A 27,920-nucleotide genomic window follows, 5' to 3' on the forward strand; every position below is an offset into this window, starting at 1 on the left:
CAACATATCCCTTTTCTCCTTAAAAAGGGACTTTTTGTTCCCTGGACTTGCCTATGGTTTTGCTGCAGCTTTTTTCACCCAAATTGCAATTTTCTTTTATTCCTGAATAAACGCATCTTTTGGAGGTAAAATAACTGGAACTTTTTACTTTATCTTATTTTTAAAGTTTATTTATTTATTTTGAGAGAGAGAGTGTGTGTGTGAGCAGGGGAGGGGCAGAGAGAGAAGAAGAGAGACAATCCTAAGCAGGCTCTGTGCTGTCAGCATAGAGCCTGACATGGGGCTTGAACTCACAAACCATAAGATCATGACCTGAGCTGAAACAAAGAGACACTTAACCAACTGAGCCACCCAGCCACCAAAGGGCGCCTTCTCAAAAGCAGCATTTGTTCATAAATGTTCAGATCATAAAAGTATTGATATATTTTGACTACAGGTATGAAAAAAATGTGTACAGGAGTGCTTGGGTGGCTCAGTCAGTTAAGCGTCTGACTCTTGATTTCAGCTTGGGTCATGGTCCTAGGGTCAGGGATTGAGCCCTGTGTCAGGCTCTCCTGCTTGGGATTGTCTCTCTCCCCCTCTGCCACTCTTCCCGACTTGTGTACGCTCTCTCTCTAAAGTTAAAAAATAAAAAAGTTCATATGAGGATAATAAGGGGGTATGATATGTAAATAGGAAATACTGTATTAGGTCATGGGAGTTTTTCATGATTATTTTAAATCAAATCCCAGAGTCATATTTTATCTGTGAATGTTTTAGTGTTTATCTCTAACAAATGCTTAAAAAAGAAAGAAAAGTAACCAAATGCTATTATCACACATAACAAAAGTAATAATTCTTTAAAAACACCCATGGCACATGGGTGGCTCAGTTGGTTAAGTGTCCAACTCTTGATTTTGGTTCAGGTCATGATCTCGGAGTTGGTGAGTTCAAGCCCCACATTGGACTCTGTGATGACAGTGTGGAGCCTGCTTGAGATTCTCTCTTTCTCCCTCTCTCTCTGCCCCTCCCCTGCTCTCACTCTTTCTTTCAAAATAAATACATGAATTTTTAAAATATATATAAAAAATAAAATCACCTAATCTGTAATCACATTTTCCCAAGTGTCTCTAAATGTCTTTTTATAGATGGCATCATGATTCAACACTGCATTAGGTTTCCTTGTCTCTCGAGTCTCCTTTAGTCTAGGTCTCCTGTCCACTTTTTTCCTTGTTTATTATTAGTTGACTAACTGGGTCATCTTGACATTGGCATGGTCATGGTGAGCACTGATCGTGGTGATGAGGCATCTACACGTGGCTTCTCAGGTCAACATCAACAAGAGAGCCTGGGGCAGAAGAGAAGGGGCAAGACAGATAATATCACTTGCTTGGTAAGCACAGTCCCAGTGGGTGGCAGCTTCCTCCCATAAGCAAGTAGGACTTTGCAGAAAGCGGGATATTGGTACCACTATGACCCTGCAGGCTCCATGAACCTTGCTGGAACCGCCTAGCCAGTCTTCCTGCTCTACTCTAGCTCCTCCAGCCTGTTAGCCATAGCACAGACAGAGATACTTGTCCACTATGCAATCCTGATGTGTTCCTCCCCTGCCTTAAACCCTTCCATGACTCCCTATTACTCTCGGGTGAAGGTCTAGCTTCCTTACCAGACTCCTATTCCTTCAGGATCCCTCCCCTGCCTACCTCCCAGCTTCATCTCTTCCCACTCCTTACCTGATGTCTGCAGCCAGCAGTTTGGATTTTCCTCTGTTTTCCATTGAATTTCTCTGTTCCTCCCTCTCACCTCCAAATTTTTGCATACATTTGTCCTTTTCTTGAATAACAACTGCCATCTTTTGCATGCAAACAGACCTTTCCAGTATAGGAAGTGTTTGTGGTGTTTTTGGAGCCAGAAGGGGAGTTACTGTAGATTGCAGGCAATGACAAGCGCTCCCACTCTAAACTCTTGGAGCACCTTGTAGAATGGATTCTGGCAAGAGTAGGCTTGAAATTAGGGATTCTCACACGGCTCTTTGGAGTTAATGTCAATGAGAATACCCACGAAATTCCTTGGTTTCTTCGGTGTCCATTACCGGGGCAGAATAAATGGGCAATTAGTCTGAGAAATGAAATACCTTCCTTGTTTCCACATTGTTCCAAGAACAATGGAAGGGCTACTGTACAAATTCTTAGCTACTCATTAAACTTGGTTTTCACAGTCCTCGCGTGTGTTTTAAAAAACCCAAAACTTTATTAATGAAGTTTTACCCAGAGATGTTTTACCTGCATAATACGGTGATGTGGTCTATAATTTGTTTTTTTTTAGTTTATTTATTTTGAGAGAGAGACAGAGACAGCATGAGTGGGGAAGGGTCAGAGAAAGAGAGAGGGAGAGAGAAGAGAGAGAGAATCCCAAGCAGGCTCCATGCTGCCAGCACAGAGCCCGATGCCGGGCTCCAACCCACGAAGCCGTGAGATCACGACCTGAGCCGAAACTAAGAGTTGGATGCTTAACCAACTGAGCCATCTTGGTGCCCCTACAATTTTTTTTAATGTTTATTTTATTTTTGAGACAGAGAGTATGAGCGGGGGAGGGGCAGAGAGAGAGACACACAGAATCTGAAGCAGGCTCCATGCTCCGAGCTGTTAGCACAGAGCCTGACGCGGGGCTTGAACTCATGAACTGTGAGATCATGATCTGAGCCGAAGTTGGACATTAACTGATTGAGCCACCCAGGAGCCCCTGATGATTCATTTCTGATGATTCTTCTGCCTCCTGACTGTGACCCCGAGAAAGGACAAGATGGTGTGTTGTATTTTTTTTTATCTGGCCACCTCTGATACATTCTACATGTGACATAACAAGTGACAGAACCAGAAGAATTCTTTGTCAAAGTAAAGCTTTACCTGCAAGTCAGGCACAGGCTCTGTCACCTGCTATTGAACACCCTAGGAGGCCTGACTGCTACCTTGACTCAGAGCAGCATCCTTCTCTTTGCTTGGTGGCAGCCACAGAGATGGGAAAAAGCCCTTCAGCAATGGAGGCGCCTTCCTCTCTGCTTTTGGATTATTTGTTATAGAATTCCCTCTGCTCTGATGCGAATGCCCTTGGCTTTTGCGCAGAAAAAAAGTTAACATAGCAGTCCTGAGATTGCGTATCCTTAGAAAGGCCTGCTGACAAGGTTGGCCCTTGGCTGGGAATTTGGATTTGGGGAGAGTGTAGTTATTCCCAGGATTGATAAGACTGGCCCACTGTACCTAAATTGTAGAAACAATGTAGTTTATGCTGACTACCTGTTTTTCCTTCTGGGAGTCTAGAATTCTGGCACATGCTAGGCAATCAGTGCTCATATGACCAGTGCTCAAGAAACAGTCCGGGTCCTGAGTCTCTAATGAGCTTCCCTTGAAGATGACATTTTCACAGAGGTTGTCATAGCTTGTTGCTGGCAGAATGAGCGTGCCCTGTGGGACTTCCTGGGAGAGGACCCCTAAAAGCCTGTGCCTGGTTGCCATTGGACTTCATCCCATGTGCCTTTTCCCTTTGTTGAGTTGGCTTTTGATCCTTTCATTGTAATACATCGTAGCCATGAGTAAGGACGATATACCAGGTCCTGTGAGATTTCCTAGAGAGTCATTCAACCAGGGGATGGGGCTTGGGGACACATGATACAGCTTCTCTCTGCCTGTCTGGACTCCACTCCCCCTCTTCCCTGAAACCTGCTTACCTGAGAGCGATCCCTCCCTATGCCCAGTGAAGCTGTATATGCAGGCCTTGGAAATAGGGACTTGGGTCAAGTCCTGCTTCTGTTTGGCATGATGTGGGCCCTGGTAAATGGCCCCTGGTGTACAAATTGTTTTATCTTCTTGGCTGGTACTTAATCTGGTGGGTTCAGCCTCCCTAAGAGCACAGGCTGAGGTAGACTTGGGTTTGAATCATGGCTCTTGACTCTTATATTCTGGGAGCTTGTTTCTTCATCTGTGAAATGAGCTGAATTGGGTGTAATTTGATGGATTCATGCAAAATATTACACATAGTAACTATGGAGCAAATAGGAACTTTTTTTTTTTTTACTGATTTTTTAAAACTAATCTCTGAACCTAATATGGGGCTCAAACTCATGACCCCAAGATCAAGAGTCACATGCTCTACTGACTGAGCCAACCAGTCTCCCCAGCAAATGGGAACTTTTATTATTGTTTTGATTATTGGTATAATCCTCAAATAGACAAGAAGCATCTGTTTATGTATTTCTTCCAGGGCTGAACATTCTCTTGCACAAAATAGGTGCTTGAAACTCTGCTGAAGGGGTATTGTTTACTCTGATGCGAAAAGATATGACTTTGTTGCCAAATAATAAAAGTAGTCATTATAATTTTATTTTAATTAATTAATTAATTAATTGGGCGCCTGGGTGGCTCAGTCAGTTAAGCGGCCGACTTCAGCTCAGGTCACGATCTCACGGTCCTTGAGTTCGAGCCCCCACGTCCGGCTCTGGGCTGATGGCTCAGAGCCTGGAGCCTGCTTCCGATTCTGTGTCTCCCTCTCTCTCTGCCCCTCCCCCGTTCATGCTCTGTTTCTCTCTGTCTCAAAAATAAATAAAATGTTAAAGAACTTTTTTTTTTAATTAATTAATTAATTAATTTTTGTTTAATTTTGAGAGAAAGAGAGACAGAGTGAAAGCTGGGGAGGGCCAGAGAGAGAGGGAGACACAGAATCTGAAGCAAGCTCCAGGCTCTGAGCTGTCAGCACAGAGCCCAACATGGGGCTTGAACTCATGGACTGTGAGATCATGACCCAGAGCCAAAGTCAGTCACCTAACTGAGCCACTTAGGTGCCCCAGTAGTTATTATAATTTTAAAAGTCACATTTCAGTGCTTCCCATATGCGATGCACTGGGCTAAACAATTTGTTTAGATAATTTATTTCATTTGATCCTTACAACAATCCTGTGAAACAGGTATTATTATCACCATTTTAAAGATAGGAAATGAAGCTTAGCGTAATTGTGGACTCAAGCAAATGGGTGGCAGAGTTAGGATTCAAATCCAGGGGTATCAGACAGGTCAGATCCCATAACAAAATACCTCAGACTGGGTGACTTAAACAATAGAAGTTAATTTTCTCATGGTCTGGAGGCTGGAAATCCAAGATCAAGGTGCCAGCATGGTTAGTTTCTATTTCCGGTGAGGAGTCTGTTCCTGGCTGCCTTCTCTCTGGCTTTCTCACAAGATTTTTCCCTAGTGCATGAGTGTAGGGAGAAAGTATCTTTTCTCATAAGGACATGAATCCTGTCTGATGAGAGCCTTACCCTTATGACCTCATTTAACCTTAATGCCTTGGAGGTACCATCTCTGAGTATAGCCACACTGGGGGTTAGGTCTTCACCATGTAAATTTTTGGGGGGACCCATCCAATCCACAAGACTGGGCCTGTCTGAACAGCAGAGTTGGAGAAGAAATAATCACAAATTAATCAAAACCTCTTATTGTTCTGATAATTTTTTTCTGTATTGGGAATAATGTGGGGAGGGAGGTGAGTGCTTAATTTGTTTCACTTGGTACCTGGCTGGCTCAGTCTGAAGAGTATGTGACTCCTGATCTTGGGGTTGTGAGTTCCAGCTCCACATTGGGTGTAGAGATTACTTAACTTAAAAAAAAAAAGAGGGGTGCCTGGGTGGCTCAGTCAGTTAAGCGTCTGACTTTGGCTCAGGTCATTATCTTGTGGTCCGTGAGTTGGAGCCCCACTTCAGGCTCTGTGCTGACAGCTCAGAGCCTGGATGGAGCCTGCTTCAGGTTCTGTCTCCTTCTCTCAGCCCCTCCCCTGCTTGCACTCTGTCTCTCTCTTTCTCAAATATAAATAAACATTAAAAAAATAAAAAAATAAAAAAAACCTTTAATCCAAATAGGGCTACTAACCTTGCAGATGCCAGGAAGTATACTTCCCCATAAGGGCTTTGTCAGGGAATACGTGCAAAGGTTCCTGGATTTAGAGGTCCCACTAAACTTAGACTTTACACTAACAGGGAAAGAATTTGAAAGAGTGAAGGAAAAACAAAAAAAAGTAATCCCAGACTCAGAAATAATTTTTTTTTTTTTTTTTTTTTTTTTTTATCCCTTAAATCAGAAGTAGTTTGCCGGGAGGCATAGTGAGCTTCCTAGCTCATGGCAACAGGTAGGGGAAAAGTTTCTTTGAAATTCCTCCAAAGATGTTTATCTGATCTCCTTTTGTGGTCAGATTGTGCTGGTTCTGGTCATTGTTCTGAAGGAGGAATGAAGATTGTCTGCAGAAGTACTTCAAGCACTGCTGTCATCTCCTATTCCTTTGCAGAAGCACCCAATTTAATCAGGACATTTGCTTGCATTGTAATTGTTTACTTAAAGACTCCCTGTGTGTTTTTAGACAAATCACTCATTCTCCTCCTAAAATGTGAGAGAGTTGGTGATCGTGCTGATATTCCTAAATACCATTAAGCCAGACAGCTGCTGTGGTTAATTTGCCTTCAGAAGATCCATAAATCCTAAAATGTTAACAAACTCAGTATAACAGGATTAGGATTCATGAGATGTAAATTTCTTAGACAAGGATGAGGGAGGATGCAAAGGAGTCACAGTTTTTAAAAAAATTTTTTAAATTCTTTTAACGTTTATTTATCTTTGAGAGACAGAGCATGAGTGGGGGAGGAGCAGAGAGAGAGGGGGACACAGAATCGGAAGCAGGCTCCAGGCTCTGAGCTGTCAGCACAGAGCCTGATGCAGGGCTCGAACTCATGAATCCAAAGATCATGACCTGAGCTGAAGTCAGACATTCAACTGACTGAGCCACCCAGGTGCCCCAAAGAGCCGCAGCTTTAAGCTCTAGGAGTTAAACCTTGGTTCTCACTTTTCAATTATAAACAAGTAATTCTCTCCAAGAGTTGTCATTTCTTCAGATTCCTTCCTTCCTTCCTCCCCTCCCTTCCCCTCCTCTCCTTTCCTTTCTTTCAAGTTTATTGATTTTTTAGTAATCTCTACACCCAATGTGGGCCTCAAACTCACAACTCTTGAAATTGAGTCACATGTCCCTCCGACTGAGCCAGCCAGGCACCCATCTTGGAATTTGTTTCTATTTATTATTATTTTTATTTGAGAGAGAGAGAGAGAGAGCGCGAGCACACCAGTGGGGGACAAGGGCAGAGGGAAAGAGAGAAAATCTTAAGCAGGCTCCAGACTCGGAGCAGAGCCCGATGTGGGGCTTGATCCCATGACCCTGGGATCATGACCTGAGCCAAAATCAAAAGTTGGATGCTTAAATGACTGACCCACCCATTCAGTTCTTGGAATTTTTTAAGCAGAATTTTCTATTTTAATCTTCCTTAATCCAGAGATTTAAAAAAAGGGGGGACATTTTTTTCCTTCTAGAAATGAATCAAGAACTTAATCTGAATTTCCAAGGATCCAAAAGAGTAAGCAGGAGTTGCTCTTTGGGTGGATTAGAGGAGTGGGGGAATAGAGAAGAGAGTGTCAACTGTCCAGAAAGAAATTAAAACTGCTCCAACCCCACCAAGGTGGAGCTGGAAATGGGGTTGGTGTTAAATACCAGACTAACTGGTAATAAATATTGTCTACATTCTGAAATGTAGGCCTGAGAGATTCTTAGGCAGCTCTGCATGGTTACCAAACTGAATGCAGTTTGTGGTAACAAGGGCACTACTAATTAGAAAGAAGATGTAGTTCTAGGGTGGACGTTGGGAAAGCCTGGACCAAATCTAGTCCCCTGCCTGTTTTGTAGACCAAAAGCTGCAATGACAGAGTTGAGTAGTTACAACAGAGGCAGTATGGGCCACAGGGCCTGAAGTATTTGCTATCTGGCCCTTTGTAGTAAAAACTTGCCAACCCCTTCTCCAGGGCCTCGAGCTGGCCACATCCCCACTTCCTCACTTACTGGCCTAGAGGGGGAGCATGCTGTATTAAATATCACACAAAGAATGGACCACCCAAGCTCTCCCTACACTGTTTCCTCTCATGACAAACTTTGACATCCCGTGATGTTTGAGCCACGGGTTTAACTAAGATGCTATAAGCGGTCAAAGCATCTCTAGTCTCAATTAGCAGAAGCCAGAAAAGAAATATATAAGAACTTTATTTTTAAAACTTTTAAACTAGTAATCATTAGAGAGGTATCTTCTTTAACTTGATCTTTTCTTCTACATTTGAAAAGTATCTCATCTTTGTTAAAATTTCCTTGGCTTTTTCAAAATCATCTGAAATAAACAGAGACATTAATGTGAGGCTTCATTTCAAACAAGAATAAACCAACTCTGTTGACCAAGGTAGCCAGTCTGACTTACAGATAAAATTTAAAAATGAAAACTGAACTATCTGTATTTGTGTCTATATATATATCTATAGATATACATATATCTATATCTATATCTATATCTATAGATATGTATATACATATCTATATCTATAGATATATATATACATATCTATATATCATATATATCTATGTATCATAGATATATATCTATATCTATATCTATATCTATATAGATATATATATATATATATATGATACATACATATATATATGTATATATATGAATGATATTTCTCTATCTCCAGATGGGATTACCAAATTAATTTATAAAATCCCTTAAAGGAGTTGTATCTTAATTGGCTTAGAAAGAAGTTCTTATGTAAACGAAGTCTTCTAAAACTTCCAGAATTATAGGAGCCAACTCAAATATTTTTCATTGCCACGTAATTTGTATAAATCTTTGGTAAATAAGACTAACTTGATATTGTTGGGTTTAATAAAATAGGCATGTTTATAGAGTTGCTAACATTAAATATAATGCAAACATACATTTTCATTCTATTTGGACTTACTGGTCAAATAACCTAATATTATATTTAACTAGATGTTTAAGATTCTAGAGATGGTAAATCTGATATTACTCAAATTAAAATCATTCTGACAAACTTTATTTTCCCAACAAAAAATATGTTTTATAATATGCTGCCTAAAAATCATGTCCAAAATCTTCCTGGCAACTTGAAACCTTAGTCTTGCTAAGTAAACTAAGTTAAATAATGGATATTCATGAAATATCTAAATAATTTCTAAATAAGATAAAGTGCTAAAACATTTACTATTTTTTAAACGTTTATTTATTGTTTAGAGAGAGAGAGAGAGAGAGCGGAGGAAGGGCAGAGAGAGGGGGACAGAAGATCCCAAGTGGACTCTGCGCTGACAGCAGAGAGCCTGCTGTGTGGGGCTTGAACTCACCCTGCCTGATGGCATGGGGCTGAGATCGTGACCTGAGCTGAAGAATGATGCTTAACTGTATGAGCCACACAGGCACTACTAAAACATTTACTATTAAGCAAAAGTTTAAGTTTATATACTTTTTTTTTTTTTAAGTTAATTTATTTTAGAGAGAAAGAGGGGAGGGGCAGAATCTAAAGCAGGCTCCCTGCTGTCAGCACAGAGCCCATGCCGGGCTCGAACTCATGAAACCGAAACCGTGAGATCATGACCTGAGCTGAAATCAAGAGTTGGACGCTTAACTGACTGAGCCACCCAGATACCCCGAAATTTATATATTTTTGTCCATTTATTTATTTACATATATATTTAAATGTTTATTTACTTTGAGAGAGAGAGAGAGAGAGAGAGAGAGAGAGAGAGGGAGAGAGAGAGAGAGTGTGAGCTGGGGTGGGGCAGAGAGAGAGAGCGGGAGAAAGAGAATTCCAAGCAGGCTCCATGCTGCCAGTGCAGGGCCCAACTTGGGGCTCAATCCCATGACCTGAGTGGAAATCAAGAGTTGGATGCTTAACTGACTGAGCCACCTAGGTGTCCATTGGCTATTTATTTTTATATGGTCCAGAGAGGCCAAGGATTTTGAGTCTCTTAATAAACATGTTCTTGCCATATTAAAAAAAAAAAATGTATTACAGGAAGCATATACACCTCTACAGTTTATGAGATGGTATAGTCATAAATTTGCTTACTACTACAGAATACTGGCATATTATAGTTCTCAATTGTCTACTTCCTAGTAAAATAAAGCTTACTAATGGTTAAAACTTATAATCAATATATAAAAAAATATGACTACAACTTCAGGGTACAAAGATTGGAAGAAACGTAGGATGTGTTTTTATATGAAAAGTACACGAAGAATGAAGAATATGTTTCTGCTAAGATAAAGGAGTAATTGTGTCCTAAAGTAGAATGTGAAGGAAGAAAGGAATACAACAAAATATGAATGGATATTGAAAGTTGTAGAGCATTTGTGGAAAAGGAATTTTATGTTGTGAGGTCAAAGCTGGTTAAGATTAAGTGGATTTATACATATTTTTGAAATGAATTTCAGTTTTTTAGTTTTATTTTTTTTTAAGATTTTATTTTTCTCAAGTAATCTCTACACCCAATGTGGGCTCAAACTCATACCCCTAAGATCAAGAGTCGCACACTCCACTGACTGAGCCAGCCAGGTGCCCCTTGAAATGAACTTCAATGTCAATAGTGCACTGATAGAAAACCAGAGTTTGGTTTTCGTTCTGTTAAAATGACAAATTTCCTTGGGTCATTGGTCTGCTCTTAATAAAAGACTGCAAAATATTTTTCTTAACCTTTTGAGTAATCTGCCTAGGAAACAAACATTGTGTGTCTTATCAAAGTAACTTCCTGTGCTTCATGTTGTCTTTATCATGTCCTTCATTGCTTCAGAGAAGAGTCTTCTCTCTATTTGGAGCTAAGGATCTTTATTTTTCATGTTACCGCTTGTATTTGCCTTTGAAATATTTTATCATCACATTGTTAAGTGGATAACTAAGTATTGTTTCACGATGACCTATGATCCTAAAATATTTAAAGCATTCGACACTTCAGACAACTTCCCAAAATCAAATTCTAAATAAAGTCTTCCTGACCTAAAACTAAGTTTGAATTTTCTGAGGGTCCCTGGAGAACCTCAAAGGATTTGTTCTCTCACCTTCTAAAAGGAGAGATGTTAAACTAATTAGGTTTATTCGATGAAATTATATTACATGGGAAGCATTGTCAAAGAAGAGATACTTAACTTTCTGGAGGTTATATTTGTATGGGTAGAATGCTATTATTTCAGAAATCTTATAAAGTTCCCAGAAATTTGTCAATGCTCTATCTATAATAGGTTCTTGCATATTGTGATCAGCCTAGTTATTATTTCACAATGTGCTGACTTACAGAAACAACCACATTTCCCTGTCAACCGTAGTATTTTTACAATGATCTTTCATCAGGTCTTTAACTGTGGTCACTTTAAGTCTTCTGCTATCCACAGAGAGTTGTTGCTTTACGCTGATGCTTTCCTACAAGCTCTTGCAACCAGCTACATGGCATGGCAGACTACTGTAGTTAACAAAAAGGGCCTGTCTCAGAGACCCTCGAAAAAAGATTGTACCAGGTACTCCTGAGGTATAGCCTTCTGATGGCATTGCTTAAATAACCCTGAGACTAAAATGATAAACGAAGTTAGGATTTTCAAAACTCTAAAGAAAAAGCCATTGGGGTGGGGGTGGGGGCATTCCCGGGTGGCTCAGTTGGTTGAGTGTCTGACTCTTGATTTTGGCTCAGGTCGTGATCCCAGAGTCACGGGATCGAGCCCTGTGTTGGGCTCCATACTGATGGTGCAGCCTGCTTAAGATTCTCTCTCTCTGTCTCTCTCCCCACTTGTGCTCTCTCTCTTTAAAATAAAAATACATACATACATACATACATACATACATACATACTAAAAAAAAACAACCAAAAAAAGCCTATGGGTTTATGACTTAATGATCCAGGAAGTTTTAGTCTTGTTTTTAAAAAAATATTTAGGGGCTCAGTTGATTGAGCACAGATTCTTGATATTGGCTCAGGTCATGATCTCATGGTTCATGGGTTAGAACCCTGCAGTGAGCTCTGTGCTGGCAGCAAGCCTGCTTGGGATTCTCTGTGTCCCTTTCTGTCTGCTCCTTCCCTGCTTGTGTGTGTGCTCTCTCTCAAAAATAAATAAATAAATAAATAAACAAACATTTAAAAAATATTTATGTATTTATTTAAGTTTTTACTTAAATTCCAGTTAGCTAACATAACGTGTCATATTAGTCTCAGGTATACAATTTAGTGATTCAGCACTTAAATACAACACCCAATGCTCATCTCCTTAATCCCCGTCACCTACTTAACCCATCCCCTCACCCACCTTCCCTCTGGTAACCATCAGTTTGTTCTCTATAGTTAGAAGTGTGTTTCTTGGTTTGTCTTCCTCTTTTTTTCCCATATAATCATTTGTTTCATTTATTAAAAAAAAATCTTAACGTTTATTTATTTCTAAGAGAGTGCACATAACTGCCCCCTCTCCCACCACACACACACATGTGGGAGCGGTGGAGGGGCAGAGAAAGATTGGGACAGAGGATCCCAAGTGGGCTCTGCTCTTACAGCAGAGAGTCCAATGCAGGGTTCAGACTCATGAACCATGAGATCATGACCTGAGCTGAAGTCAGATGCTTAACTGACTGAGCCACCCAGGCACTTCTCATTTGTTTTGTTTCTTAAATGCAAACTGGTACAGCCACTCTGGAAAACAGGATGGAGATTCCTCAAAAAGTTAAAAATAGAACCACCTTATGACCCAGCAATTGCACACTACAAGGTATTAACCCAAAGAATACAAAAATACTAATTCGAAGGGAGACATGCGCCCTGATGTTTATAGCAGCATTGTCTACAATAGCCAAATTATGGAAACAGCCCGAGTGTCCACGACTGATGAATGGGTAAATAAGTGGTATATACATATACACAATGGGATATTTCTCAGCCATAAAAAAAGAATGAAATCTTGCCATATGCAACAACATGGATGGAACTAGAGAATATAATGCATAGCAAAATAAGTCCATCAGAGAAAGACACTATTATTTTCATGGCACTATATCTATTTGCTAGGCTCAGGAAAATAGTCAATAGAATAGAACATAATTTAAAACATTGGTTTTATGACCAAAGCTTTGATAGGAATGTCACATTTGAAAATGATGCATAAAATCAGACAGAATGGACAATTTTAAGGAGGTAAGGTTGACTTTATGGAGCCAAGCTTACAAAGCCCTCTAGGAAAAAACTGGGTTGGCACCTGGTTTATAGGGTTCCCAGCCTTACAGGTGAGTAAAGTAGGTCATTTCCCAATAGGCCCAGGAAATTTAGGATGTTTTGGGAAACCTCGAGAAAAGAGGAATTCACCCAAGTCCATAGGTAGTGCAGGTGATGTCTGACAGTGAATTCTTCATTTGAATTCCTAGCATTAAGAGGCTTTTTAAAGTCCAATCTGAGATTCCTTATAAAAGGTTCCATAAAGGAAACTTAATCTGTATGGGTGATTACCATTCTCATTTCACTCATGCTAATAATTAGGCCAACTTTAATGAAACTAAAATTATTTTGCAAACAGAACTATTCTTACTCTGATAACCTTTTTTTTTAAGTTTTTAATTTTATTTGGGGGGAGGGAGGGGCAGAGAAAGAGGGAGAGAGAGAATCCCAAGCAGTCTCCAAGCTGCCAGCACAGAGCCCAATGCGGGGGTTGAACTCACAAACCGTGAGATCATGACCTGAGCTGAAATCAAGAGTCGGAGCCTTAACTGACTGAGCCACCCAGGCACCCCACTGATAACATTTGATTAAAAAGGGGGGTGACTGTAGAGAGAAATTTCATGACAGTGGAAAAGTATGTCACACCCGGAATCTATTTCTGCTCATTGTCTCTGAGGTTATTATCTTCCTGAAAACCGAACTGGATCCTTCCTGCCATCTTACACATTTTGTCAGCCCTTAGCAAATTCTTTTTTTTTTTTTTTTTTTTTTTAGCCCTTAGCAAATTCTTAATCCTCCTAGTTTCCTTCAATATTTGCCTACAACTCTCCAAATTTGTTTCCCATTTTTCTCCTTCTCTCCTGACTTGGCATCACTGAGAACTAAAACCTGACTGCCCAGGTCCTTACTGGGACTCAGCTTGTCTTGTGGTTGCCCTTTCCTCCAGGATCTGAAAAAGCCCCGTAAGCTGATGCCAGACAACTTGATATAAACATCAAAGAACCTGTCACTACAAATCACGTGTGGGCAACCATTGCTGCCACTTGGGCTACCCAGAAAATCCACCAGAACTCCTGTGTCTTCCATGCTCTGCTCTGGGAAGTAGCCATGACTGTGACATTGATGTCTAGGCCATCACTACTGGCATTCAAACTATAAACTAAGATATCTATCAGATTGTCATTGCCATCCTCATACCACCATGTAAAGATGCTTAAGAGTTCAGAGTCTTAAGCGACTGCCCACCCTCTGGACTCAGAAACTGGCTTTATAGTCTGCTCCCACCATTAATCTTTGTTTTTCTTTTTGTTTCCATAGAGATGCTCCTCATTAAATGCCTGACTGCTCATGTCATCCAGTAAATATCTTCTCCTACCAAGTAGCAACAGATGGTTCAGCTAGACCTTAATAAACAAAGGGAGATCGAATGAGAAATGGACTTCCATTGTTCCGAGAAAGAAGAATGTCTCTTGCTGTCTCTTTCATACTGTTTGTTGCAGCCAACACTAGAAAATAGGGCCTGTCTCTTAGTGTCTGAGCCCCACTCTAATTAAGCCCCAGTTAGCAACCCAGGTCAGTTTCACATGGACCAACCCCCACTACCTTCCCATTTTTGTAATTTTCATTTCCCAGACTCTACTGAGACAACACTCACCCCCCTCCCTATTCCCTCCTTCTCCCTTTAATTTAAAATGCTCAGTCATCTCTGTACAAATTGGAGTTCGGTTCACACCGCACTCTTTTCCCTATGGCGATAGTTATTACTGATTAAAACCTATCCTTACAACTTTAACTAGTATATGGCTTTATCTTTGACAGTATGCAAGTATCTCTTTGAGTCAATTCTTCAGGGGTAAACTCAGAAGTGGAATTGCTGGGGGTGCCTGGGTGGCTCAGTCAGTTAAGCCTCTGACTCTTGATTTTGGCTCAGGTCGTGATCTCACAGTTGGTGAGTCTGACCCCCACATCGGGCTCTGCGCAGAGCCTTCTTTGGATTTCTCTCTCTCCCTCTCTCTCCTCCCACTCCAACAAATAAATAAAGTTAAAAAAAGAAAAAAAAAGAAGTGGAATTACTGGATTGTATGGTAATTCTATTTTTAACTTTTTGAGGAAATACCGTACTGTTTTCCACGGTGGCTGCACTGTATTACATCCCCTTCACTAGTGCACAAGGGTTTCAATGTCTCTAGACCCTCACCAATACTTGTCATTTTCTGGGTTTTCTAATAGCCATCCTAATGAGTATGAGGTAGTATCTCACTGTGGTTTTGATTTCCATTTGCCTAATCATTAGTGATGCTGCACATCTTCCCATGTGCTTATTGGCCATTTGTATATCTTCTGTGCATGTTCTATTTCTTAAGCTGAGCGGTAGGGACATGGGTGTTTTTGTTTTTATTCCTTAAATTGTACTTATGTATTGTGTAGTCTTCTTAAAAATTATATTTCATAATCAAAAACATAAAAATCTGCCAACATGTGCTAGGAGATGGTGGAATACGTGAACATCTTAGCCAGTGGGCTGGGTTCATGGATTTCAGGCAGATGTATCAGGCTAGGTTCCAGACTCTTCTGCTGTTAATCTAGCTTTCTCTCACATCTTTTTAGAGACTTTCCCTCTGCCTGTGCCTCAGAATGGGCTCCTACAGTCCCTGCAAACTGGGCGGCACACTGTATAAGCCTATGCCCTCAGCACTAGCTGGACTGCAATGGGCATCTGGCTCCATCAAATCCCCTCTCTCAGGAATCCGGAGATGGGTCTAGGGGACTCTAATCAGATGGTCAAAGTCTTTGTTCTTATAAGGTAATAGACCAAGGAGGACTAAAGAGTCATCCCATGGGGGAGGGCATTTTGGAGCACTGCACGCTAATGAGGAAGGTGATGGAGCTGGTTTACAGTGAGGAGAGGATGGAAAGGAATTGCCAGAAGCACCGAGTCCGTGACCACAGCTTTGGTTCCAGACTGTTTTCTGGTCCCCAGGCTTTGCCCCAGAAGAGCTCTTATCACACTATGTACTATAATCATCACAGGGACTTTCTCTTTGGATTCTGGGAGATAGTCCCAATTCATTATAATAATCTCCTTTTGATCTGGGCTAGCTTGAGTGGCCTTTTGCTTCCCACAATCAAATGATCTCTCAGGTAAAGGGTAAAAGGCCATTATTTTGTTATTTAAGGGGTGGCATAAGTCTGGGATGGAGAAAAAGACTGTTCTTGCTTCAAAATAGCTAGAAAAAGACCCAATCTCTTCAACCTGGGAACCAGGAGCAATGGGGACCAGGATGAATAGCCCATATTTGTAATTTGGGCACAGCTCTGCCACGGGCTTCTCCTCCTGGGCTTTGCAGAAGAAAGGGGTGTGCAGGCTTTGCCAAATGTTGATTGTGCAGCCTTGCCCTCAGGATCTGTCTCTGTTGGCTTCAGCCTACAACCCTCACCTTCACTTCTCCTACTTGCTAAAGGGGAATAGAAGCACTTTCATCTAATCTTTCTCTGGCATATCACTGTTTTTTGGCATACCAGTTGGTTCTCTAGCAAGGCTGTGAATCCTTGAAGGGAGAAATGTAGGCTTGCCTATATTTTATAGCTCCTCATGTACCTATCCTAGGATGGATATATAATAGCTACTTATTGAATGGTTATACCTCAGTGCTTACAATCTATTTTCATATTTAAGAAAGTCAAGAAATGAAGAAAGTACCTTGTTCAAAAGCTTTGCTCACATTGTCACTCAATTCCTTCTGTTTAGCTGAAAGAGAAAATCAGTATCTTAATTTTTCTATTCAAATAGACTAATAATGTCAGGGTAACACTTTGTAGCTGGTTACAGCACAGCACAACACAACACAACACAACACAACAGGGAGCTTAGATTCCAGGGTAAGGCCTCATAAACTCTGTCTCCACATGTCCCATGAAGACAGCTCCTGTTTGGTGCAGCTGACCCTAGTTACATTATGTTTTTCTACTTACAAAAGGTCTGAGGGGTGGGGGCGTCCGGGTGGCTCAGTTGGTTAAACAGCAGATTCTAGCTCAGGTCATGATCTCACGGTTTGTGAGTTCGAGCCCCACATCAGGGTCCTTGCTGTCAGCATGGAGCCCTCTTGGGATCCTCTGTCTCTCTTTCTCTGTCCCTCTCTCTCTCTCTCAAAAATAAATAAACATAAAAAAAAAAAAAAAAAGGTCTGAAGGGCAATCACTAAGTCATGTAAAATGGCTATAGAGTCATAAAAATAAATAAATAAAATAAACAGGACAAGGAAATGCTTTGATTATCTCCATCAAGTAGTATGAATCTTCCAGATTTCAAGCAGGAGAAAATTAGCAAGCTAGGATTGCCTAGGGCAGGGCATTACAGTGTTTCAAGCAATCTCTTGCAACTTCTACAGCCGCCCAGGAAAATGAAACATTTAGATTATGTTGTACCATAAGAGAGAAGATGCCAAAGGAGGTAGAGAAGCGGCCACCTGATGTTTCTGCTGGGTCTTCATTAGAAAATGAAGAATTTTATGTGTGTTTTCCAGATATAAATAGTATCAATCATTTATATGGTGCCTGCTTTCAAAGCATTTTCAAACATGTTATATCCGCATTGCAGGCAGTTACAGGTATTGGGAGATGGCCCTATGGTCACATGGTCGGTTGAGTGGAGGAGCTGGGAACAGACCCCAAGTGTCCAGATTCTCATACAGTGGCGGGAAACTGGCAATGTGGTGTTGGCAAAAGAACACTGGCTTAGGAGTCTAGAGGCTCTGAAGTTCTGTCCCAGATCTAACTAGCCCTATGCCCTCGAATACGCACTCACTAACCTTGGGCCTTAGCAGGTGCCTATAGGGAAAGAAACTTAGGAATTAATCTAAACGAAGGTCAGTGACCTGCTCAAAACCAGACATTTACTCTAGGGCTAGAATAACCTCCACCAATGACTGAGCACCTGCTACAGGCCAGACACTGTGTTAAGCGTTTTACATGTTTTATTTCATTTACTTTAATCCTTGTAACAACCAGTACTGATGTTATCTCCATTTTACAGATAAGGAAACTGAGGCTCAGAGGGTGAAGTCACTTGCTCAAGGTCACACATAAATTCAGTGGCAGTGTTGACAGTGCACCCAAGACTCCCTTACCGTACAGCATCATAGTCCTCTGCCTTCCAAAGCTGTGCAGATGGGGCTTCTAATTGCAAGCACTGAATTCTTCTCCCAACACCACCCAGGTGTAAGGCTGTTGATACACTCCTGGCTGATAGACCTCCCCTCACCAATTGTCATTTTACTGCTTTTAAACAAGTAATTCTTTGATCATGATTCACTCAATATTTACTGAGCCCCTGTTATACGCCAATATACCCTGTGGAATAATATTCCATGGGCTGAGGATATGAGGGGACCAAAAAGCAGATACAATTTCTGCCTCTGCAGAACTTCCAGTCCAAGGAGGGAGGGAGGTTGAAATTGGTCAAATAATCTCATGTACAACAGTAAGGTTACAACTGTGATTGGTCCTACAAGGGGGGAGTGTCCACTGTCAAAAGGTATAGATAAAGAGGTTCGCTGAGGATTCTCTGAGGAAGGGATGATTGCCCCCAGATCTGGAGCAAGAAGAGTTAACTAGAAGTAGAAGAGGGTTTCAAGCAAAAGAACAGCCTGTGCAAAGGCCCTAGGGTAGAAAGGTGCTTGATACAGATGGAGAACTAGAAATAGCCTGTGTGCCTAAGGTGGAGAGGCAATTGGGAGGAAGAAGCCCCTGGAAGCCCATAAGACTTTGATCTTTAACTGGGAAGCCAGTTAAATTTTAAAGTAAGACCAAGGGTAATGTGATTAGACTTGGGTTTCAAAAGATCACACAAATCACAATGTAGGAATATATTTGATTGAGGGTACAGCTAGACCAGTCTAGAGCTACTGCAGTTGTCCCAGTGAGAATGAATGGTAGCTTGGAACAGGGTGCTGGCAGTGAAAACACAGATTTGGGTCACATTTAGAAGGTTGGCATTTCGAGATTTGGTGATGACTGTCTACGGGGGTAAGGGAGGATAAGTTGTTAAGAATGCCTCCTCAGTGTTTTGGACTTTGCAACTGGATGGTGTCATTTACTTAGGGAACATCAGCAGAGGAGTAGTTTTTTTTCAGGAGGGAGGGGAGAGGCTCATGAACTCCATTTTGGACACAATGAGTTGAAATATATAAACTCCATGAAGACACGGGCCGGTGGTGTGTTTCTTATTCACTGTGTCGTGCACAATGCTTGGTACATAGTAGGCATGCCACAAACGTTTGTGAAAGTACATACGTGCATACAATCGGGAGAATTTGGAAACTTTTGTGCATGGCATGGTTAATTTTATGTGTCAACTTGGTTGGGCTATGGTCCAGTTGTCTTGTCAAATGCTAGTCTGGATGTTGCCGTGAAGGTATTTTGTAGATGTGATTAACATTTACAGCCAGTTGACTTTAAGTAAAGATTAGCTTTGATAATGTGGGCATAGAAGTCCTGCCTGAGTTTCCCAGCCTGCTGGTCTGCCCTTCATATTTTAGACTTGCTAGCTCTCACAATTATGTAAGCCAATTCCTTAAAATAGGTTTCTCTCTTTCTCTCCCTCTCTCTCTCTCTCCATGTATACATATATACTATTGGTTCTGTTTCTCTGGAGACCCCTGACTGATACACTATGCAATAAGATGGAAAGCGAAGCAATGAGATCAGAAGTCAGTTTTTCAGTCTTTGCTCTGCAAGGTGACCTTGGGCATTTCCATGAACTTTTAAGGCCTATTTATTCTTTTTTTTTTTTTTTTTTAATGTTTATTTCCTTATTTTTGAGACAACGAGAGAGAGAGCAAGTGAGCACAAGGGGGGAAGGGGCAGAGAGAGAGGGAGACACAGAATCTGAAGCAGGCTCCAGGCTTTGAGATGTCAGTGTAGAGCCTGATGCAGGGTTCGAACCCATGAACCATGAGATTATGACCTGAGACCAAGTTGGATGTTCAACCAACTGAGCCACCCAGGCTTTTTTTTTTTTTTTTTTTTTTTAAGTTTTTATTCATTTATTTTACCAGGGGAAGGAGTAGAGAGAGAGGGAGAGAGAGAGAATCCCAAGCAGGTTCCACACTGTCAGTGCACAGAAAGCCCTATTTATCTTTGTCAGAGACAATAATAACATCTAAATGATGTCATCGGGGGCGCCAGGGTGGCTCAGTCGGCTGGGCAACCAACTTCACTCAGGTCATGATCTCACAGATTGTGAGTTTGAGCCCCGCATCGGGATCTGTGCTGTCAGCTCAGAGCCTGGAGTCTGCTTGGGATTCTGTGTCTCCCTCTCTCTCTGCCCCACCCCCACTCATGTTCTATCTCTCTCCTTCAAGAGTAAATAAAAACATTTTTTTTAAATGATGTCATGGGTAGGAAGGAGGATTGCAATCTGCAAAATACTATTACATTCTTGGTTTAGGGCTGCCTTCCGGCAAGCTACGGATGTTGCAAGTCTAAACTTCAGACAAAATTGCTTTCAGTATAATCAAGAAAAAACATACTCCCTGAATCATTATGATGACCAATATGTAGTTTTCATATTCGTTCTCCACTTAACCTTGGGCATGTACTCACAACAGCAATAAAATGCATTCAGTGGTATTTTATCTTTTACCTCTGACAATAGATTCAATCTCTTTCATAGCAGCTTCACTTTGAGCTTCTGCAAGTTTTTCATTGATTTCCATTATTTCCATGAGGAATTGTTGGTCCATTGCATAATCTGTCCCTTCGGCAATCTCTACTCCATGGAGCTTTAGCTATTGGGACATGAAGCAGAGAAAGTAAGGTTAGTTGAAGAAACTGTGGCCAGAGTCATAAATCCTACTCACCCTTCAGAACAGAATACCATGCATAAAAACAAAACAAAACAAAACACGGAACTGTCTTAATAGTGAGAGTGTGAAGGTAGGGTATGAGAAAGTCACACTGACATAAGAGAGCTGGGACAGGATTCCTCTCTGCTCCCTGGGACTGTGTAACCCTGGAGGAGTCATTCCTCCACTCGGGAGACTGAACTAGATATTTGTAAAGATTCTACTAAATCCTAAAATTCTAAGGTGCTAAACTCTTCCCTCTGCTCCTCCCCACCAAAAAACCAAACAAACAAAAACCCAAATTACTCTTCCCTAAATGCCATCACCATCCAACCCTTGAAATTTAGAGAAAATGGTAAAAAAAAAAAAAAATGCAATCAGGCAAGCAGATTTACAAGTATTCAGAGAAAACTATCTCCATTCAGTATCTTTGAGGCTAATTATTTTTGGATCCCTAGACTAACTCAGGTCTCAAGCACCCTTCTGCTGAATACAGGGGAGCAGCTGTCCCACAGCACAATGGATACCATGTAGGCAGGCATAGAAGGGTTGGGAAATCACCTTACAAGGTATAGTCCCCTGCTCAGCGGGGCCAGGAGGGTCTTATAGGCATCATTCACCAGGGTCGCATGCTTCTCTGAGAAGTCTTTTTCAGTCTGTTAGTGGAGATGAAGATAATCTTATTACCATCGGTATAGCCACATTACATTCACAAACTGTTTCATAAAATGCTGATGGGCCGGCACCTAAGGAAGTCATCAAAGTAGAACTGGTGTGGGATGAGCTGTCTTTATTTTCAACAGATGGGTTCTAACTCTTCTGGGAAGTCAGGTAAAAGCTGTGAGTGCAGGGTAGATCCAGGGCCTGGCAGTCTGGGGTCAAGCTGTCCCCGGGTGGAGCTGGCTGTTTAGCTCTGTCTCTGATAATCACATCACTGCAAAGCCACGGCTACCCACCCCACCACGCACTAGTGTTTGGGTATGATTAGGGGTGGCTAACAGGCTACCTGAGACCTCTGGCTGAAGAAATCAGGGTGGACAAGACGCTGTAGCTGCTGGTACCTATTCTGGAGCTTCGCTGTGTCCACTGCGAAGGCACGGTTGCTGTAAGGAAATTGGGAGATAAAATTCATGCCTCAAACATTTTTGTATTTTTATACTGTGGGCCTGGTTCCTGTTCTCATGGGGGAAGATGCAATAAACATGTAGAGAGAGAGAGATAACCTTAAAAAGTGGTAGGTGCTGTGAAAGAGAAAAGGGTCGAAAAAATTAAAAAAAAAAAAAAAAAAAAAAAAGGAAAGAAAAGGGGTGCCTGGGTGGCTCGGTTGGTTAAGCAGCCGACTTCGGCTCAGGTCATGATCTTGCCGTCCGTGAGTTCGAGCCCCACATCGGGCTCTGTGCTGACAGCTCAGAGCCTGGAGCCTGCTTCCGATTCTGTGTCTCCCTCTCTCTCTGACCCTCCCCCGTTCATGCTCTGCCTCTCTCTGTCTCAAAAATAAATAAACGTTAAAAAAATTAAAAAAAAAAAAAAAAAAAGAGAAAAAGGTCAGAGAAAGGGGTAGATGTGGTGGACAAAGAGATGACATTTGAGCTGAGACCTGAATAATGATGAAAAATAATCAGGGGTGCCTGGTTGGCACAGTTAGGCGACACACTCTTGGTCATTATCTCAGGCTTCATGAGTTTGAGCCCTGTGTTCTGGAAGCTGCCTGGGATCCTCTCTCTCTGCCCAGCCCAACCCCACCACATAAATAAATACACTTAAAAAAAAAATAATCAAAGATGAGAGGAAAAAGTCATGCAGAGGCAGAGGGAACATGCAAAGGCCCTGAGGTGCGAACGAGATGGGCGTGTTCCAAGAACTTAAAGGATAGTGTTACTGCAGCCCATCATAAGTATGCAGTGACTGGCAGGGGCAGATCCCAGAGTTAAGGGGACCATTTCGAATCCCACCCGATCTTTTGAGAGGCCAGGTCCCTTCATCTTGGTCTCCCACTTTATTTTAACCCAGTCCCTTTCACTTTCTATTCGTGGAGTCTGCCCTGTCATAATAGTTTGGCTCGGTCCAAACTTCACCTCTCTCCAAGCTCCTCGACCATTGGAGGAAAACAGGAAAAAGTCATTTCTCAGTCTCTCTCCTTCCAAATCTCCCTTCTCTCTCAGACTCAGACCACAACGTTCAGTTTTTCGGTGCTTTTACACCCTATTTTGTTTGTTTTTCTTACTAGATTACCCATTTATTATAAAGGGATGTAACTCGGGAGCAGTCAGATGGAAGAGATGCGTAGGTGGAAAGTTCCGGGGAGCCCCCAAGCCCTCTAGGCGCACTATTCTCCCAACATCTCCATGTGTTCACAAACCTGGAAGCTCATTTACTCCCTTATTTTGCATAACACCTCAGTACCCCTTTCTGAAAATCCTCACTCCAACTTTAACCATTTTGACCCTGTCCTTCCAGTCTGCTTTCCCTGGCACTCCAGTTCATTTCACTCAGGCCCCGCCCCTCAGCTTCTCTTCTCAGGTCCCAACCCTCCCTCCACTGAAGCCTCCTTCAGTTCCCCCAGAACTCCATCCCCGCCCTTTCAGTCCTCCCTCCATTCTGGTCTCTATCGATCAAAAGCCTATCCTTAGGCCCACCCCTCAATTTCCTCTCTCACCGGCCGCAATCCCACCCTCCCAGTCCCCGCCCCCAGTTTTCCAGGGCTCCGCCCATCGACCTAACAGGTCCCGCCCTCTCCTTCCCAAGCATGATCGGCCCTCCACGCTAGTTCGCCAGTCCCGGATGTGTCTCTCGCCCGGCGCATTTCCTGAAACCGCCTTTCGTACCAGTCCATGAGGCTGAAGTAATCTCGAGTGAGGTCAGGTGGCTGCAGCGCGCGGCACTGTGGGCAGAAGAACCCGTCTCCCCGCTTGGGGACCCCTGGGCCGCCGCAGTTCCAACACTGGGGGGAATTGTTTCCGGCCAGAGACGCAGCATTGCAGCCTAGAGGTCTCCGCCCGCGGACCCCTGCGGGCCACAGCCCCCACACCCGCAGCAAGGCGCCGGTCCTTCCGCCCCACATCTGGCCGCGGCCTGTCTCGCCACGGTCACCTGTGGAGGGAAACCGTGAGCGAGGGCCCAACCAGACTACTGCTGCTGATTGGCTGGGCAGCTAAGGGGGCGGGATAACCCGGGGGAACCTGGATTCTGGGAATCCCGCTCCTCATATTAAACTACAACTCCCAGAAAGCATTGAGGCTACGCGTAGACGACCACATCGGCTGCTCTTCATTGGTCTGGCGGCGGCGGAGGGCTGTTTTGATTGGCTGAGGGTGGAGTTCGTATGTGCTTGTTTAGCGCCACAGTGCTGGCTGCGGCTGCTGTGAGTCGTGTGGCTGCAGGTGGGCTCACGCGGTGAGTCGTAGCGGGGAACTTTCTCTTGGGTGTTTGGGGGGTTCGATTCCCGTTCTTGGGGTCTTGATGCGAGCTGAATCTCCCGAATTTTCACTTTGGTTTTTGAGCTTGGTTTGGGGGAGGAGAGGAACGCGTGGGCGACTGTCTTCCTTCGTAGATGAACTTCGAGGTGAAGTTCACTTCCCCTGTTGCTTACAAGCTGAAACTGGCCCAGACGTGCATGGTAAGAAAGAACAAAGTTGTGTTCTTCAAAATCAGAGGGAAGTTGCTTTGTAAAGATTATATAAATGTTAGTAATTATTACCATATTTTAGATTCAATTTCGAAAAAAAACCTATTGAGAACTCACTCTTAGCTGCTAGGCGCTGCAGGAACTGGAAACACACTGACCTGTGTAAGAGGATGCCCTGCGAGTGTCCATAAGTAAGTGTGTGGGATGGCTTGGCGAGGAGAGGGTAGGAGGGCACCAGTCCACCATGGGATTCAGTTTCTCTATTTGGAAAAAAAAAAATGTGTTACACTTGTAAACCCTTTTCCGGTTGTCTGATTCTTTGGGACTGGAATTCTGTTCTCCCAATTATCAAGCATTGCTGGGGGAGGAACGTTCATGTGTCATCTCATTTAATCCTCAAGATCTATCTACTCCAGATTTGTTTGCCTCTAACCTTTCCATATACTTCCTCCTCATGGCTGAGAGTAATGTGTTTTCCGTTCGGTGGACCCTTACCAATAAGCAAGGATAGCAGCCACTACTTGACTCAGTCTTTTCCCAGTTTTCAGGGTGGAGAAGTCTCGCTCAAAAAGCTGAAAGAGGTTGCAACCTTGACCGAGGTAGTATTAGAGCTGGCGTACTCAGCTCTGGCATCACCTTACGGGTGTGGCTTAAGAAGAAGTCATCAGGATCTTTGTATTTGGAAAGCTATATAAATGTCAGTGTGAGTAATGTTTACTATGTTCTCCTGGAGGAATACCTGAGTATGGATATCTGGGGAGAAGAGAGAATGCCCCTCTCCCCTCTTTATAAAAATCACATTAGGGATTTAAAGTTAAGGATTGACTTTGTTATAATTTCTGTTATTAAGCTGTCCATCAAGTTAATTCTAAATAAGGGTGGGAACCTCTTATGGTTTCTGCAGAATTTTGTTGGGCTGGAAGGCCATTTAGGATGCTGAAAAGATGAGCATAGTAACTTAGCATCACAAAGTGCTAGGTGGAGTTGTTTAGAGCAGTCTTCTTTGTGTTCTGTCTCATTAAGTAGCCTGGCCCTTAGTTAGGAGTCAAGGAATCTAGATGAACAAACAGGATGTGGTCTGCACAGTCTTGGGGCAGGTTTGGGGGAGGAGGGGCATTAGTGACATTTTACATAAATGGTCACCTCTTGAGTGGTGCAGTGAGTTAGTATATAGTTTCTCTTTAATCATCTTCTACTCCAATCCTCACCAACATTCCCTTTCTTTCTTGTTCCAAAACATGAAATTTAAGTGTAGTGTTGATTGTATTAGTGAATACCTTTTAGGTTTCATTCCTAATTAAAAAAAAAAAAAAATTAAAAAATTAGATGAATGTAAGCTGTTATCAGTCTTCCCTCCCACCCCCAACTTAGTTAATTGCTTTTAGCTTATTTATAACCTTCAAATATTTTTTTTCTTTCTTTTCCCTGTGGTTTGTGGCTGCCCTACAAAACACTCATCTGGTGAAAGTGATCTGATGGCAACCTCAGCCCACAAGAACTATAGATCTATTTAGATCTATATTTTTGAAATATTTAATGTTTTTTTAAAGTTGATTGATTTTGAGAGAGAGAAAGAGAGTGTGCACTCATGTGTGGAGGGGGAGGGGTGGAGAGAGAGAGAGAGAGAGGGGGAGAGAGAGCCGAGCAGACTCTTCCATGTCAGCACAGAGCCCAATGTGGGGCTCCATCTCACAAACCGTGAGATCATGACCTAACCTGAAATCAGGGGTCGGATGCTCAACTGACTAAGCCACTCAGGCTTCCCATGGACTGTTAGAATTTTAACTCTTGCAGAACATGCATGCTCCGGATTTTTTTTTTTTCTGATGTAAATATGTCCGTCCTTCACTCTTGACCTTCAAGTCTTGTTCCTTGAAACTTATCTTATTATTGGCCACTTATTTTTGAGGTCGTAATGTCTCGGGAGACGGATGTGGAGGGTCAGCCGCCCCATGGCAGTGGTGCCTGTTCACAGTCCCAAGGCAGCTTCTCGCAGTCTCAAGGCATCTCCTCCCAGACACATGGCTCCTCCTCACATTCTCAGGGCACGTCCAGCTCTTCCACCAACACAGCACCCACATCCAGCCAGTCCTCTCATTCCAGCTCGGGGACTCTGAGCTCCTTAGACACGGTGTCCACCCAGGAACTCTGTTCGATTCCCGAGGACCAAGAACCGGAGGAGCCTGTCCCTGCCCCTTGGGCTCGATTGTGGGCTCTTCAGGATGGATTCACCAATCTTGGTAAGACCCTTGGTTATATTGTGTAATATTTTAATTGTAGAGAGTTGTAACAGAAAGCTTAAGACCATCTGGAATGATCCCGGAGTTGGAAGGTGGTGAAAGTTGGAACCAAGAAAGCAGTTTTGGGGGAGTTTACTGACTCTCACTTGCTGTGGATCCCCCTTCATTTATTCTTTCAACAGGTATTATTGGGCGTCTGTAATGTTCTGTCTGTCTGAGGAGAGCAGTGGACCCTTTCCCAAGAAAAATGCTGATTCATTCAAACTTGCAGACAGTTTTGAACTCATCACAGAAACTTCACCACTTAACCCCTCCTGTGGCAGCTTTAGAACATCCCTCTTACAGTTTCAGAATATGTAAGGCTGTTTGTTGACTGTTACTTGATTTTATCTCAAAATAGTCAACCCTGCAGTTTAAATACATTCATCCTCTCTGACACTTCCTGATTCCAGTAGGAAGGCCTTGCTATGTGTGTGTTTGAAATAGCATTTTAATATTAAAAGTGAATGATTAATGTATTATTTGTACCTTATCACTCTTTATTTCATGTCCAACTTTGATGACCTGAAAAAGAAACAGTAGAAAATGGAGAAATAATATAGGAATGTTTATAGGTACAACTTTAAATTGAGAAGTAAGTATCTGAAGCTATTTTGTACTCATTTAAGCCATAGTTTTAAGATAGGGGTGGGGCTGATGTATGGTGGGTGGGAAACAGATAAGGGGAGAAAGGGTGAGTGGGCTGCATCACTTTTATTGATTTACTTATTATTTATTTATTTTTAATTAATTACTTAAATTTTTTTTTTGAATTTACACCCAAGTTAGTTAGCATATAGTGCAACAATGATTTCAGGAGTAGATTCCTTAATGCCCCTTATGCATTTAGCCCATTCCCCCCCTCCCCTACAACCCCTCCTGAAACCCTTTGTTTACTCTCTATATTTAAGAGTCCCTTATGGGGGCGCCTGGGTGGCGCAGTCGGTTAAGCGTCCGACTTCAGCCAGGTCACGATCTCGCAGTCCGTGAGTTCGAGCCCCGCGTCAGGCTCTGGGCTGATGGCTCGGAGCCTGGAGCCTGTTTCCGATTCTGTGTCTCCCTCTCTCTCTGCCCCTCCCCCGTTCA

The 27,920-nt window shown here is 42.5% G+C and overlaps 2 protein-coding genes across 20 annotated transcripts in view; one reads left to right on the plus strand and one right to left on the minus strand.

The window, feature by feature from the left end:
* Nucleotides 1-1,160: 1,160 nt before the first annotated feature.
* On the minus strand, nt 1,161-24,146 carry HSCB (HscB mitochondrial iron-sulfur cluster cochaperone). Of its 5 annotated transcripts, none has more exons than XM_060612858.3 (6): nt 23,756-24,146; nt 21,937-22,033; nt 21,497-21,586; nt 20,729-20,873; nt 16,787-16,834; nt 1,161-1,327 (listed from the first exon to the last, which is right to left on the minus strand). In XM_060612858.3, the coding sequence occupies exons 1-6, from the start codon at nt 23,989-23,991 to the stop codon at nt 1,290-1,292; spliced, it is 654 nt and encodes a 217-aa protein (XP_060468841.1). In that variant the 5' UTR covers nt 23,992-24,146; the 3' UTR covers nt 1,161-1,289. The 5 variants fall into 5 exon arrangements, with proteins under 5 accessions (XP_060468841.1, XP_060468839.1, XP_060468842.1 ...); XM_060612856.3 differs by lacking the exon at nt 1,161-1,327 and adding an exon at nt 8,078-8,218 and having other exon boundaries at nt 23,756-24,145; XM_060612859.1 differs by lacking the exon at nt 1,161-1,327 and adding an exon at nt 8,078-8,218 and having other exon boundaries at nt 23,647-23,758.
* Nucleotides 23,675-27,920, plus strand: part of CHEK2 (checkpoint kinase 2) — a 47,458-nt gene continuing 43,212 nt past the window's right edge. For 2 of the 15 annotated variants that reach the window (XM_060612849.3, XM_060612854.3), the window contains exons 1-2: nt 26,999-27,151; nt 27,369-27,429. Coding sequence is in view for 12 of the 15 variants with exons in the window: in XM_060612847.3 (XP_060468830.1) it covers nt 24,481-24,546; nt 26,465-26,795 (397 nt within the window). In the remaining 3 variants the exon portion in view is untranslated. Of the gene's footprint in view, nt 23,788-24,155; nt 25,259-26,464; nt 26,796-26,998; nt 27,152-27,368; nt 27,430-27,920 lie in introns of those variants that run through there. The other 13 variants (XM_060612841.3, XM_060612845.2, XM_060612837.3 and 10 more) reach the window with 13 other exon arrangements.

The sequence above is a fragment of the Panthera onca genome, chromosome D3, assembly GCF_046562875.1.
Source record: "Panthera onca isolate mPanOnc1 chromosome D3, mPanOnc1 haplotype 2, whole genome shotgun sequence".
In the NCBI taxonomy this organism is placed as follows: Eukaryota; Metazoa; Chordata; class Mammalia; order Carnivora; family Felidae; genus Panthera; species Panthera onca.

Excerpts from the sequence above, each read along its gene's own strand:
- HSCB (XM_060612856.3), bottom strand. The coding sequence starts at position 23,991 with ATGTGGGGCGGAAGGACCGGCGCCTTGCTGCGGGTGTGGGGGCTGTGG. Across the intron at positions 21,587-21,936 it reads TCTTCAGCCAGAGGTCTCAG|ACTGAAAAAGACTTCTCAGA; the intron begins GTAGCCTGTTAG and ends CTCCACTAACAG. Across the intron at positions 20,874-21,496 it reads TGAGCAGGGGACTATACCTT|CTAAAGCTCCATGGAGTAGA; the intron begins GTAAGGTGATTT and ends ATGTCCCAATAG.